This window comes from Centruroides vittatus, unplaced genomic scaffold (assembly GCF_030686945.1).
Source record: "Centruroides vittatus isolate TY-2023 unplaced genomic scaffold, ASM3068694v2 contig_879, whole genome shotgun sequence".
Lineage (NCBI taxonomy): Eukaryota > Metazoa > Arthropoda > Arachnida > Scorpiones > Buthidae > Centruroides > Centruroides vittatus.
The window spans coordinates 877,628-893,889 of record NW_027122571.1 but is presented as its reverse complement, the minus strand read 5'-3'; the positions used below and the strand labels follow the sequence as shown (position 1 = coordinate 893,889).

Below are 16,262 nucleotides of genomic sequence, written 5' to 3'. Positions count from 1 at the left end.
GCGGAAGCAATAGCACAAATTTCAATATGTGCTGAATGTGACGAAGAAGATGTAACCGAGTGGTTAAATTGCGATGCGAACGATCCTGGATTCCAAATTTTGAATGACGAGGAAATAATTAAAGAAATAGCTGCCTCAGATGAACAAGATTGAGAAGACGAAGAAGAGATTTGCGAAGTAAGAGATATTAATCCTACACATTCTGAAGCTTTTCAGTGCTTAGATGTCGCCATGAAGTGGTTTGAGAGCTAAGAAGAGTGTAACTCGGGACAACTTATATGTCTTAAAAGTATTCGCGATTTAGCAGCTTCAAAAAGAACAGCTAGCTTTAAACAAAATTCGTTATAAAGTATTACCAAAATAGAAGTTTGTTTGTTGTACTTTTTATACTGTAGATTTTGAAACGATTTTTTCTCCCCAGAGAAGTTGTTTTTGATATAAAAATCAAAATTTGTATTTATTCTAATATTTGTTTAAAAAAAATCAACGGGGAAGTTCGTCTCTCGATGTCGTTTCCTTTCCAAATGACATCTTCCTGCGATGACTACTCATCCAGGAGGTTTTGCCAAAAATCTAGGATTGGACAGATAGTTTTATCAAAATTGTGCGGGGAGCCTTAGGCATACGGATACAGTGGGAAGAAGAAAAGAAGATCGGGTTTATTCGCTCACCGTCGCTAGCTGAGACCATTCTGAAAGGGTTCCTCTCCTCGAGAGGTTCGAAGATCGTTCTCCCCGAAAGAAGTTCCCAGATCCGTGTGGCCTACATGAACATGATCTACCGCTTTCTTTGCGCACCAGATGGATTAAGGATTATATTCCGAGGACTAGAGAGACATTGTATAAGGAAGCATACGACTTGTCTAGCGAAGGATCGCCTCACATCAGTGTTGAGTAAGTAGGGTAATGCAATGTGTCCAAGAGAAAACTATAAATTTGGGTATGTTATTTTAAACATTAGCGAGGTTGAGGCCGAAGTTTTCAACGCGAAAACGTGTACGTCGGACGTTCAGCGCCGCCTTCCTGTAAGCCTAGAAGTTTGACAATGGCGTTTGGAACGTTAGTGAAAACTTCTAGGCTTACAGGAAAGCGGCGCTGAACGTCCGACGTACACGTTTTCGCGTTGAAAACTTTGGCCGCAACCTCGCTATTAGTTCTTTACACATTTGATTACTCTTTTTTAGTTTGCGAGTTTTTTGTCTTAATTTAACTTCCGAATTTTTTGATTTCGTGTGGTATATTTGGTTATGGCAACGTAGTCGATCCGCCAAGAGTGGACTTATGGGAAGTAGCCTCTATCCAAGGTCCTAGAATATATTCTAGGACCTTGGCCTCTACCTAGCTATTACAAACGTAAACCCGAAAACTTAGTATGCTTAGAAAGGATGCCGATGCCAATAATCAATGTATTGTGAACATGAGGAAGCCTATATTTCCTTTTTTACTATCATCCATCCATCTCTCTTACTTCCCACTTCCCCTAGCTAAACACTGTATAGGCCTTTCCTTTACCTGTACCCTCCACCCTTTGATAGGTTCTCAATCTTCATTCTCTCTTAACGATCTGAATTCACACAGAACATATCAATAAGATAAATGTTTAAACATTATGACTCCATGCTGAACACAATACTACTGTTACCTCACTTCGACAACCTTTTACGGATACAATGTTACCGGCATTCTGATTGGGACACGAGGCGGCGTCTCAACAACACTCAAAGGCATCATAAACTAAACAATTTTGTAGTCATTCTGTGAACAGATTTGCGAGAAACAGCTTGATAAAGGGAAATTTACATCCACAGAAAAATTTGAGAAAATCAGATAATGTATTAAACTCAAACTTGAAACTAACTCACGTATAAAAAGAATGGACATTACCAAAATCCAATTTAAGTAAAAAAAAAGTATCCAGTCTTAATGAGGTTTTACTATATGAACTTAAATTTTGCTAATCTATGACCTTTTGTGTTGTACATAGACTTCCATTATTATTGCAATAGAAAAATTTTTATATACTGTATATTAATAAATACTTCCATAACAGAAATACTGCAATACCCGTATCTGCAGATAACACACACACAAAATGAGGGCACCATGTAGTACATTGATTATTAACTTAGTTTAATAATCTCAAAATTATATGAAGTTACATGCACTGGCAAATATGGATACAGGTATACCTCACCTTAAGTCGACTCTCCTGGAACCAATTACTGACGTAAGTCGAATTTACTTGCCACGAGGCTAGACTACAAATAACCATTCCCAGTTCTGTATTTTATTGATAAATGCATTTTTTATAATATATGGTTAATAAGAATCTATTTTAAGCTTACAACAAATAAATTTTTATTTTCTGTACTATATTAAAAACTAAGTTTATGAATACATGTACAGTACAGTACATCGCGGACTCTTTATTTAAGAATGTGGTTTGCTCTAAGACATTGTTATTTAACCTTGAAAATCATTTTATTTTATAGTTATTAAAATTATTTTGCGATAGTAGAAAACTAATTTGTTAAATTTACCAATATTTACATTCAATTTTATTTACATCGCGGACGTAGATGGCTGTGGATCGTCAACATCAACAGCTGATTCCGAGTATTTTAAAATGATTTTATATACTTTTAACGCTTTCCTAGTGATATTACGACTTCAATATTTGTGACGGACAGACGTAAAATCGAATAAAATGACTTATACGGAAAAATAAATATCAAGTTTCTTTTTTTTTGACAAACCACGTAACCCGAGGTATATCTGTACTGTTGTCTGTTCTTAATTGCTATCTTGACATGATAATCATTTTTTACTTCAATTACTTAATTTGGCACTAAAATTTCAAATTGCTTGTTTCACTATGTAATTAATTATTGTGACGTTAAAAATTGCAGCCTGGCATTGTGGCAGTCATTTTTTTGACAAGACCATGTCTTGTTTATAAAATCGTACTGCCTGCTGGCTTACCAGCTTAGAAGAATGTAGTAGTAGATGTCGGGAGTTGCAATTTGGCACGGAGTATTAAGTGCCAAAATCACGCGCGCATAAAAAAAAAACACACTTGTAGGTACTCGGGACTGAGAACAGTCAAAATAAAATTCAAAATGGCGAAATAGTCTTGTCATTGGGAAGTTGAAAATGCGAACGTTGCGAAATCAAATTTTGACAAATGAATCTTTGAAAAAACCCATTTACCTGTCCCGTGTTATTCTCAACATATCTCTGGTCGCCACGTGCTGACCTTGACCAGTTGACCCGAGATATCTCGTTTCAGCATCGGAACGTTTTTCAAAGTAGATGGCGCCAGTCGTTATAATTTTATATTACAACTAACTTCCGAAATAATAAATGTAAAAAGAATACAAATTATAATATATATTGTTTGTGAAAAAAAATAAAATAATTTCGGATAATACACAATAGTCACGATTATTTTTTCAAAAACGGGAAATTTTCGTTAAGCATCGGCAAAAATTCAACCCGGAGTGACATGCAACGGAGAAAAATTTCGAAATTGGATAGGTTAATTTCACCGAAAATGCATCGTGGACGACCTCGTGGTCGTGGCCGGCGAAGTTTCAACGATCGCGCTCAAAACCAGCAATACCAAAGAAGATTGGAGAATGAGACCCGCCGTGAGCGTCGAAGTGATCCCGCTTAGCAGCGAGTCTCTGAGACATAGTCTTGTCCCAAATACGACTTTGCCGTTTTACTTGTATTTTAAATTAAATAAATAACATACTCTCCACCTCAAATTAGTAGTGGCTTGTCTCTGTACAGTACATCACACTTTCCTTCAACAATAGAGCCAGACATCTATCACCTTTGGGGGGAAAATTTTTGAATTGTAACATGACTTCCGGTCCGCATCAGAAGTTCGTATATATAATTAATTGGGGCCTCCTCCTCAAATCCATATCTGGTCTCGTCTTTCGTCTAACTCCGTCAGAGATTAAGGAAAGACAGATGAACAGACAACAGTGGGAATTTATAGGTCTACAATTTGAAAATTGTAGCCCAAAAACCAAAAATTGTAATGGGCAACTCTGTACACACATACTTGTGTGGATATTATCTATAAACCATGAAAATATAAGCACATCTGCCTTTATTTCCAAAACTTGTACAGAAGATTTTGTTATTACATGGGTGGAGTGTGTGTTTACATCCATACTGTACATGTTTAGGCCACAATTTATCTAAAACATTTATCCATTCTAGTGAACCAAAATCTGATTGTAATGCAGTCATACTCCAGGCACCAGAATCCAAGGCCATATGTTGAAGGAATAACTATTTACAATAAAACACAAAAGGTAGTCAAAGTTCATCAAATATGCAACACGTGGCTCTTATCAAATAATGCCATCTTTTAAACTTTGCTTCCTTTTTGTGAAATATGGATAATGTAAATTTACTAAATGTTACATCGTAGTCAAGATACAATTCCTCCAACAAATGCGCCGAAATGCTCGTCTTGTTAACTGGCTATTACCATTCGTATTTGAGGAATATAAACCAGTTTCCGCCTGACCAGTCGGGGATTCCAATAAAGTGGTAAACGGCACTAAGTTATCCCTTCTGGGTTTGAGGTAGGTAGGACGGTGATGTCTTCTCTTGAACTCCAATTGTATAAATGAACTTGTCAAAACATTGTCTGGAAATTATTTAATTATTATACATGTCTGTCTCTCCATGAGTCAAAGAATTTTATTTATTACACAAAAGCTGGCACTTCAAGATAAATGGAAAGAATGCTGTCCTTCATTGACAGCTACTTTTAGTTTATTCTGCATAATATCAACGCTAGAATAATCTGGGAGTTTCAAATAGTTAACACATGTCATCACAGAAGGTAGATATTCATCTGGGCTTTCATTACAGTCCAGAGTTTTGCGCACAATAGTCAGAGGAGGGGAGAGACTTTTTAATCCTGAAAGTATACAAAACATTTTAAATATTTAAAGAATTTTTTGATATATTAAATAATGCAATTTCTAAAGTTTTATACGAATGATGTATAAAGGTATACCTCCAACGGGTAGTCTTGGAGAACCCGTTACGAATTGTAAAAAATGCCGTTGTTCCATTTTATTGTAGTTGCTAAGAATTTCAAATAAAAATTTAATGGCACGACTGTCGTGATTGTAACCGTGATCTGGTCGACAGCATTCCATCAGATTTTTCATATCCCACTGACTGTGGCCATTACCACAAAATAAGTATTCAAGCTGAAAAGTAAACATTAATTTTTAAAAACAAACTGAATTAAGTCACAAAGGAATGTACAAAAATACACTACCTCTTCTGGATAAAATATCTGCAAATGTGTTAAAGGGAAGACTGATTCAAATCCTTCTCTAAATGCTTCCATTTGCCTTCTTACTCCCTCAATTAATGTCCAGTGACAAACCAGCTAGGGATAAAAGTAATAAAGTCTATATTGCACTCATGCACATTAATATGTTTTACTATATGCATTATACATTCTTTAAGTTTATCATTAAAAACATCCCTTGTAACATTAGAACTGTTTACACACATCTGTGCTAGTGATCTTAATTGTTCCAATCATTCTTTAGACTGACAATATCCAGGACAAATATACAATTAAAAATTCATTATAAAAGAATAAACATAAAAAATAAATAGAAGTGCATCTTCATAATTTGTTTTTACATAGCTGGTGTGTGAAAAGACAAATTATGAAGACCCACACTTATTCTTTTGTTTGAGGGCTACTTCTATACCAGTGAATTTTTAAAAATTCTATTGATTGTTTATGACATTTCTAGAAATTTGTATTCCAGGAACAATTATTTTTCAGCTATTTATAGAGAAGCACGTCAAGTACCAATTCTGTTGATCGTGAGAACTTAGTGATACATTTTTGAAATAAAAAAATACATTGGACCTACTGAAATTTATCATCAGCTTATTGAGAAGTATGAAAAAAAATTATGAACAAGAGAAGTAGACTCAAGTGATAGTAAAGACTATTCAAGGAAGGAAGAACAAATATGATGAACTATATTCAAGGAACCTTGATGATGTGCACAATTGAGAAAACAGCATAAACACATCCATAGTGAACTATGGATAAATTTAAAGGACAGATAGAGACAAGAAACACCTCACTACCAAAAGATTTGTGCATTATGGTTTTGGAAATGCTTACATCAGAACAAGCAGAAAGGAATGGTTCCATCTCAGATATTTTTGGATCAGTGACAGGAGAGGAGACATGGGTCTCTCAGTAGAAGTGGAAACAAGCAGCAGTCTCTTGGAAGGGCGAGACTGAAAACCAGTGAAAAACTAAATTCTTTAAAAAGTAACATGGTAAATATGGGTGCACTCAACAGCTACATAACAGTTAGTATTACCACTGGATTACATTATGTATAATTTAATTATGTCTAAGATAAAGATTGCTTTTGATAATCATTTTAAATGTCAGAACAAATGAAAACTTGAAAAAAAAAATCTATTATTGAAAAATCAAGACAATTATAAACATTGTTCCACAACTGTTACATAGCTGTTAACGGCACTGAATGTTTCTAATGCTTTGTTTCAATCAACTTAGTCTAAGCTGTTCTAGATGAATGTAAGGTGGTACAGTGCATGAAAAGGAAAATTCAGTTATGATCTTTGTATTTTTATTTATTTTTGTTTTGTGAAATAAAATGCAAAGTTTTAGCATTGGCTACAACTGATTGGCTATATTGATTCAAACAATAGAATAAATGTATGTATCATGAGTAAAAAAAGGTGCAAATGTCTTTCTTAGTTTATATTAAAGTATAAAAATATTTCAACTAATATAATTATCTAAATCTCAGTATAACTACATTATCTTTTGTGAATGAAGTTTCAAACATAATTAAATAATTTATATGAAAACAGACTTTCTGAAAAATATTCATACATGTAAAAGATTGAATTACTGATTTGTTATAACTCAGAAAGAGCATGCATCATTAAAAACTTTTTATTCACTTATAAATACAGTCAAACCTGTTTTTATGCGCTCTTTTTATGTGCGATTTTTTAATGCGAATTTTTAATTTATGCGGTATAGTTGGCGACTAGTCTCGTGCGATTCGTCATGTCTCACGTTGACTTATTATAGCTAAATAAACTTATTATAGCATAAATGCACTTATTATAGTAATATTATTGCATGAATATGCGAAAAATGAAATAATTTACTTTTTAAGTCAACAAAACACCACCTGGACAAAAATATGTAAAACAGACGATAGACCAGACGATGCAGTCAAGTGCTGACATCTGTTGTCAATAAATTCTATTTCGTACGGTTTTGAGTTATTTTCTGTGTGAGACTTTTTTTATGCGGTCCCTGTTGACCGCATAAAAAAATTATTTTTTTAATTGTGTTGCGAAAACTATTATTTACAGCTATTTGTGAAGTTTCGTGAGATTTTTTTTAATGCGTTTTTTTAATGCGGTCCCTATCCCCCGCATAAAAACAGGTTTGACTGTTTATTAGTGAATATAAATAATATCAAAGAGAATAACTTACTTTCAGATATTCTTCTAAATTATGAATAGTAACTGCCATATCCTTCCCTCCTTTTCTCAATTCAATATGAGAATAACCTGGCAGTGTGAAATCCAAATTTAAATCTTCTATGGGGCAACCATCTAAAGTTAATGTTTCTAAGGCAGTTTTCAAACTGGAAGGTGTCTGAAAATTTTTTTTATCATTTAGTGACAATTCAATGAATTAAAATTGCTATTATTTATTTTTTAACAACTAATATGATTAAACTACAAAATTTTTAGATTATAATCCTTAAAGACAAATTCATATGAGATTCTACCTTTAGTTGTCACAAGTAAATTCCATATCTTATAATAATAATAATCAATAATTGCCATTTATCAAAAATCTGTTTCTTGTGGATTTATTGCATTCAATACTGTTGTAGAAAATGCTGACCTATTAACTAAAATATTATCTAACTTAACTGCCATAAAATGTAATTTTATATTTCTGGAATATTTAATTCAACTGAGATGATTTCATAACAAACACTAATTTTTTTATATACATATGAGAACTAAGTAATAAATGGTGACAACTATTTATTACTCAAAAACTACAAAATGTTTGTGAATAATGAAACATTTTTTGAAATCCTTACTATATAACAATTTCATATATAATAGAAACTTGTAAACCCCACAACCTAGTGGCAGTGATATTGTAAAGATGACTGTGACAAAGAAGTGGACCATTTCTTCAGCTCAGGCTCATTTGCATGAACATGCATTTCATCCATTGCAACAATTTGTTGGCTGCACTATTTAAAAGTTTTTGAGTAGGTGTTTAGTGGTTTCAACCATTTGGCCATTGGTGGATGTACTCATCTGACAGGATATGAGATTATAATAATCAACTTGACTTTCAATTGTGCCCATCAGAAGTTTTTTAGGCCATGGGAAGACTTAACTCACTATATTGATTTCAAACCATATTATTGTGTGTGTGTGGTGTGTATATGTTGTATTATTTTGCAGTCGTAGTCGTGGGGTCGAGTGTAGGGTGAGCAAGACAAAAGAAAATTGGAGACCATAAAAACACATCCGTTCACTTTCAGGTCCTCACTTGAACTCTCCTTTATTCTTTATTGGTGTTGTTAACCTCATTCCAAAAGGGACGAGATTAACAAAGTAAATTACAGAAAAATATACAAAAATATATACAAAACTTAAAATATGTTAAATGCCCCCCTCCTGAAAAGGCGACATCATGGAGCCTCAGGGAGGTTGGGCTGGGTGTTATACAATTTATCGGCTTGAACTCTAAAGTTGGTTGGATTATAATACGGTATAATTTTATCTACATTTACAATATCAGTTAATTTATTTAATGATTGGACAGGTCTGTCTATTTCTACGTTACAAGGAGATACTATCTTTAATATGGTGAAAGGTCCATGATACTTTGGAGCAAGTTTTCCTTGGTCGGGATGGAAAAAGGTTTGTAGTAGTATTTGGTCTCCTACTTTGAAGTTTGGAGTTTGGTGTTGACTATTATATTTATCTCTGTTTCTTTCATGAGCTATTTCAGTTCTTTCGGTGACAATCTTACGTGCTTCGCTGAGAGAGGGATAATTCAAGTTGTCAGGTGAATCGGGAATTTCTCTGTACATTAAAAACATTGGAGGGAATCCTGTTATAGTATGAGGCGTTTGATTGTATTCTTTCACAACGTCATGTAACATTTGAGTCCAGAATCGTTTTGGATTCTCTGAATATTTTATTCTTAGTCTAGAGACAAGTGTGGCGTTTAGTCTCTCAACTATCCCGTTGTGCTGAGGTCGCTGAGTACTTGTTAGATGTTATTTGATTCCATTCTTTTCTAAATATCTTCTGAATCTAGAGGAGGTAAATGAAGGTGCTCTATCTGTTAGTAGACGTTTTGGGCTGCCTGTCTGTAATATTTTGCCTAGACAATCTATGTAGGCGTTTATAGAAGTAGATTTGGATGGAAAAGACCAAGCAAACCTAGAAAAGTGATCGATGGCAACATGAAGGTAGCCTTTAGTAGATCCGTATCTTTGCATTCCAGAGACAGTGTCCATAGATAACATGTCAAATGGAGCTTTTGATGAAGGTAAATCACCTAACAAGCCAAACCTTTTATGGTTGTATGTTTTTGCTTTCTGACAAGCATCACAATGTTTAACAAACTCTACAACATCGTTGATGACATTCGGCCAATAGTAACGTGGACTAATTAGTTTCAGCATCTGTGTTATATCTGGGTGACCATAGTGTGCATGTGCCCTGGATAGCACCTTGTATTGAAGCGATGGAGGTATGACTTTCTTTGTAAATCCCTTCTTTCTGATACAGATTACATCTTCACGATCTCGGAAGAATTTGGGTGAGGTGAGTAATGAGGTATCCTGGTTGGAAAGGACTTCCTCAGTGGTAACAAAATGGCTCACGGGGGCTCTGGATAAATAATCAGCTTCTACATTCTGGCTTCCCTTCTGATGTTTAATGTCATACTGATACATGCTTAGTTTCAAAGACCATCTAAATAACCTTCCAGATGGGTTTTTTATACCTTTCAGCCACTGTAAAGCCTGATGATCAGTGTGTATGGTGAAATAGATATCATGAAGATAAAAGTGAAACTTTTCAATAGATGCTACAATTGCAAGGCATTCTCTCTCACTAATGGTGTAGCTTTTTTCATATTCACGTAAGGACCTGGAGAAATAGGCAATAGGAAGTAATCCTTTAACAGGGTGTTCCTGTTTCAAGATACTCCCTATACCATCTCCGCTAGCATCTGTATAAAGATGTGTAGGAAGCAAAGGGTTATACATGTTTAAGATGGGTCTGGAGATAAGTGCTCGTTTTAATTTCTCAAAAGATTCTTGACATTTAGTTGTCCAAACCCAGTTTTGATTTTTCTTTAGAAGCTTATTTAGAGGAGCTCTTAGATTTGCATAATTTGGAATAAATCGATGGTAATGATTTATGGACCCTAAAAAGCCCTGTAATTGTTTGATATTAGTTGGACATTTTAACTTTTGTATTGTTTCTATATTTGGTAATGAGGGGGAGTAACTTTCTGGTTTGATGTTGAACCCAAGATAATTAATTTCAGATCTAACAAACTGACATTTTTTAAGATTTAAGTAGAGACCCTCCCTTGAACATAATTCAAATACTTGTGTTAAATGTTTTAGGTGTTCATCCACGTTCTGACTAAAAATTAACAAGTCATCAAAATAATTGATGAGAAAAGGAAATCTATATTTATTTAGGATATTTTTTAGAACTAGCTGAAAAATCTGGGGTGAAGTCTTTAGGCCAAATGGTAAACGATTCCATTGGAAATGACCAGAATTCGTTACAAAGGCAGTTAGTTCTTTGTCTCGCCGCTTGCTTCTCAAACAGTCTCATCCACGAAGTTAGACTTAGCTTTCCACGTGGGTTAAACGGAATAAGATTTAGTTTAGGAGGAGAGGTAGAACTACCTGTTTCTGGGATGGATTTGTCTCTAGATTTACTCATTGCTGGATAAGGTAATCCTGTCGACTCTTATAAATTGTCGTATTATTTTGCAGTCGTAGTCGTGGGGTCGAGTGTAGGGTGAGCAAGACAAAAGAAAATTGGAGACCATAAAAACACGTTCGTTCACTTTCAGGTCCTCACTCGAACTCTCCTTTATTCTTTATTGGTGTTGTTAACCTCATTCCAAAAGGGACGAGATTAACAAAGTAAATTACAGAAAAATATACAAAAATATATACAAAACTTAAAATATGTTTTATATACACACACACACACACACACACACACACCAGGGTGAATGTGTAAGTGGCTAAGAGCAATGGACAGTCATGAGTACTAAATTATCCCAAGTTGGTGCCACGAGTAACCAGTATAGTTAAATCTATATTAATTGATTGGTCTGAATAAAAAGATCAAAACGAGGCCCAGGTAGAGGTAATTGGCAACATCTGCATAGTAAGCAGGAGTCGTGGATCTGAGTCCCACCCTGGTTCAACCTCCTTCCATAATATTCTAAATTTAATTTATTTCTAATTATTAAGTTTCTAATATCTCTAGCCTAATTAGCTAATTTCTTAATAGTTTAAAGCCATAATGTTGGCCTCTTTATGCTTTAAGAGTAGAGGTCTACGAGTCCCTCAGAACTAAAAAAAAAATTTTCAAAAAAAAAAAAAAAAAAAAACCCACCATAATGTGCCCCAATAAGAATTTAGTAGCTCATCTGAATAATGTATTGATAATACATAAACATGATAATTAGCATTAATGTCAATTCTGTGGTAATTTGCTGTTTGTATCAAATAAAAGTTGAATCAACTCAAGTATCTTAAAGCATCCTTACAAGATACTTTTCTAGAATTAAAATATTTTAAAATAAATTATGTCATATTGAAGAATTGGATATAATTTAATCAAGCATATTCTTGTATAACTTCTGAATTAAATTTTTAAAAATTATTTCAATTTTCATTATAGCATACGTAAGTTAATATCAGGTAAAAAATAAATACATAAACAAATCTCACAAAACTATAAATTTGTAAAGCCAAACAACCACAAGATTACATTGGGCTACTTTCTCGTAATTATTTTTAATTAATATTAGTCTGATGTAATGCAGTAGTTTGGCCTAACGAAATAAATAATGTCTTTCTTGATCAATATTTTGTGAAAGTGAATATTTTGATCAATAAAAATTTTATTGACCAAAATATTCACTTTCACATTCAATTACACCTTCTCAACAGGAGGGCAGTTCGAAAATACCATTTTTATAAATGATTTGTATGATTCCTGAAAAAAATCTTCCTTTGTGTTTGGTGGCCTTTGAGAGGTATTGTTAATCATAAGTGTTTTAAAATTGGTCAAACTCTCACCAGATTTCTACAGCAAACAGCTACAAAAGTACATGACAAATTAAGGCTAAAACAGCCATCTTTGGCAAATCATTGAGGTGTTTTTGTTTTTTACAAGATAACATCCACCCACACATTGCAGGAATTACAAGAAACAAAATTATGCAATTGGAATGGAAACTTTTACCTCATTCTTTCTATTCTACTGACTTATCTCTGTTGGATTACCACTTTTTATCTTTGTATAATCAATGTGTGGAAAACAATTTACAAATCATGCAGCTATAAAAAAAATGATATTTTCAAACTGCACTCCCATTAGGAAATTGTACTTGAATGTGAAAGTGAACATTTTGATGAATAAAATTATTTTAAAAAAAATAAAAACATTTTTATTCATTTTTAAAAATGACATTTATTTCGTTACCTGATATTTGTTTATTTAGATTACTCAGAATTTGCAAAAAAAAAATAATCCAAAAATATAAGTGCATTTTATAAAATACATACGTGGGAATTATCTTGTTCCATTCTTCGTTTCTGAAGAGCAACCTGTTCAAGTTGATGAAATGTACGAGAAATTGCTGGATCTATATGGCACAGATCAGCTGATGAAAGACTTAATTCTTGCCCTAATACCCACTTGTAGAAGGCAAAGCTTAATGGTATATCCAACTAGTAATAGGAAAGAAAAGAACTTAATATATTTCAATTTTTGCATTTGAAGGATTTCCCCCAATTGTTAAATTCATAAATTTCAAAAAACTTATTTATAGATTTAACAATACTATATTAATTTTAGCATTTTACAACTAGTAATTCTAATTACATCTTTTTATAAATCTGAATTAAATCAAATTTATGGTTATTATAAAATTTAAACGAAATTATGTTAATTTAATAATAAATTTCAAAAGCTGTTTTGCCTATAAATAATTTTTAGAAACTTGGATCTTATTTGTTCATTAATTAAAACATTCTTTTTAATATAAAAATAATGGTTAACAAAATGCAGGATTGTTTGGATTAGTGGATTGTTGTGCAGGATTGTTTGGATTAGTGGGATTGTATATAATGAAAAGCTGGTAAAAAAAACTGTAGACTCAGTAAGCATGTTATTAAAAATTAATCTATATTTTTTTGGATTTTGCCAGAGCAGAAAAATGAACAAAATTTGTTAACAATTTAGGAAGATTATTATAAATATACAAAAATTTAAAATAATTTATATTGTAGAAATAAATTTTTTCATAAAAAATGCAGCCTTTCTATTTACAGATATAAAGATCTCTCAACCTGATTCTTAGATTAATGCCAAACAATTGCCTGATTACACTGGACTATAATAATGCCACTGATTACTAATTAAATGTCAAGTAATTTGGTCTAGAGATAGGTATTAGGCATCACCTCTTGATAAATTTAATAATTATAATTATTAAAATTTAATTTAAATTTAGAATTTTCTGGAAGAAAGAATCAGCTTAAAGCAGGACTCAAACCTGCAACTCCTGCTTATTTACAGTGTTGTCTGCAGTCAGTACCATGAGTAACCAAGTATGGTTATATCTAAATTAACAGTTCTGGAAGTGAAGATCAGATGGAGGTCTGGGTTGTGTAACTGGCAAATGTCTGCACAGTTGGAGTGAGTTATGGGTTTGAGTCCCAATTTGGGCCTATTCTTTTCTTATCATCATAACTATGATTTTATTAATTAATTTAGAATTATTAAATTTATCAAGATATGGCATCTAATGCCTATCTCTAGGTCAAATTACTTGACATTTAATTAGTAATTAGTAACATTATTTTAGTCAAATATTATCTGGCAATTAATTGGAATTAGCCTTTCTAGTTTTTTTTTTGTTTTCAAAACATCTCAAACAACATAGTAAATATGCTAATTATCAAAGTAAATTAGAATATATTTTTAATTATAATTTAAACAAATTATAGTTAAAAATACCATTAATAAAAATTTAGTAAACAATATTCTGAAACATTGCAAAGAACTAATTGAAAATGCATCACTATTACTCTCAGAAGCAGAAGGTGGCCTGAAACTTGAATCAAAGTATCAAGATGACATCAGAGTGAGAGTGCTGACAACCATCTGGTGGGGAAATACACATTTGAGGGGGTCAGTGACTTCACTTACTCCAGATCTATAGTGGACAATGGACAATAACATCTCCATGACAACAGAAATTCACTCAAAGCTCCACAAGGCTAATGCATCATACTATAGCTTGCAAAAAGACTACAATCCAAACAAGTTTCCAGAAAGGTAAAGTTAAGATTGTATAAAACCATTACTCAACAAGTGTTGCTATATGGCTGTGAAACAACCCATATGTAGTGTCACCAAACAAAAATTGTGAGTGTTTGAAAACAAAGTCTTCAGCAAGATCTTTGGACTTGTATGGGATAGTAGAACAGATACATGGAGAAAGATGCACAATGAGGAACTACATCACAAAGTTGATGATATGGCAGAATGTGAAATGAGCAAGTCCACAATAATATACAAGATCAAGCCTTTGATAGAAAATTGGACATCTGAAGAAATTTACTAGGATAGTGTGCAACTTTGTAATATTGTGATAGAAATGAGATGAAGCTGCAAAGAAAAGCAATCTTTATCCTCAAAGGACGTGGACAGGCCTTGACTTACTACTGGACTTTCTGAAAGTCTAATATGATACAACTGCTTTGATTATTTAACAGATATTTTTTTTACATCTTGTTGTTTAATCTTTTGTGGAGGTTCTACTTGTTTTGTTTTTTTGTTGTATTTCTGTACATTTAAATAGTCTATATTTATTTATTTACTTACACCATTAGATATGGTGCAGCATAGCCTCATAACATGGCTCATGCCAAAAAACCCAATCTAACCACGAAAAAATTCATCTAAACAAATATAATAAAATTTGTCCAAAGTGGAATATAATGGCAGAAGCCAAAAAATTCAGTACTTATGAAATGTTTTAATTGCCTTGTTCCTGAACATGTATGATCTTGTCAAAATCTAGACTAATCCAGATCCGACAATATTTAAAAAATAAAAACTTTACAATTTTTATTTAAAAATTACTCTTATAATATCTAAGAGAAACTGAACTTTGGCTAGTTCTAAAAGTTTTGTTAAGTAACATTGATTGCTTTTTTTCTATAATTAATATGAAGAAAGAAAAAGTATTTCATTCTAAAATGAAGTTACTGTGTAATGACTTTTATTTGTAAAAAATTAGAAACACTGAATTAATTTTATTTTAGTAACTATTTTTTCTGGATTTTTAGCACATGATTTTTCCCCAAAAATAGCACATGATTTTAAATATTTGTTACAGGTGAGTTAACTCTAAACAGACAAGAGAAAGAGCAGTATTGTCACACTATTTTTCAGATATCAAAACTACAATCTTAAGTAGAAGAAAAAGATTGGTTTATAGTCAAATAATTATGGTTTATCAAAGACACTGATCATTATTAAAGTGTGCAAGTTACAGTATTAATTATGATTTAGAATTTAGCTGTTACATTAATTAAGTTCGATTGCGGGTACGAAGGGGTTAAAAAAATTGTGTTTTACTCAGGTTGTTATAAAATTTGTTTCTAAGAAGTCTTCCATTTTCCTGTTACATATTTGCAACTTATAGTACTTTACCATAGCAAACTGTTCCATTCATGGAGAACCCATTTTAGACAGGTTTTACTATACTAATTAAATCATTTTTTCAAAAAATAGTATATTACTTTTTAAAAACAGACATATTTGAGAAAGTAAATAATAAAACAACAAAAATATGAATACTCGGAAAGACTT

General features: G+C 32.5%; 1 protein-coding gene across 2 annotated transcripts in view; it reads right to left on the bottom strand.

Moving 5' to 3' along the window:
- Positions 1–4,105: 4,105 nt before the first annotated feature.
- Positions 4,106–16,262, bottom strand: part of ctrip (E3 ubiquitin-protein ligase ctrip) — a 181,710-nt gene continuing 169,553 nt past the window's right edge. For both annotated transcript variants that reach the window (XM_067279913.1, XM_067279914.1), the window contains exons 37-41: positions 12,944–13,108; positions 7,561–7,725; positions 5,317–5,430; positions 5,047–5,245; positions 4,106–4,947 (exon numbers count right to left, since the gene is read on the bottom strand). In XM_067279913.1, coding sequence (XP_067136014.1) covers positions 4,751–4,947; positions 5,047–5,245; positions 5,317–5,430; positions 7,561–7,725; positions 12,944–13,108 — 840 coding nt within the window. In that variant the 3' untranslated portion in view covers positions 4,106–4,750. The remainder of the gene's footprint in view (positions 4,948–5,046; positions 5,246–5,316; positions 5,431–7,560; positions 7,726–12,943; positions 13,109–16,262) is intronic.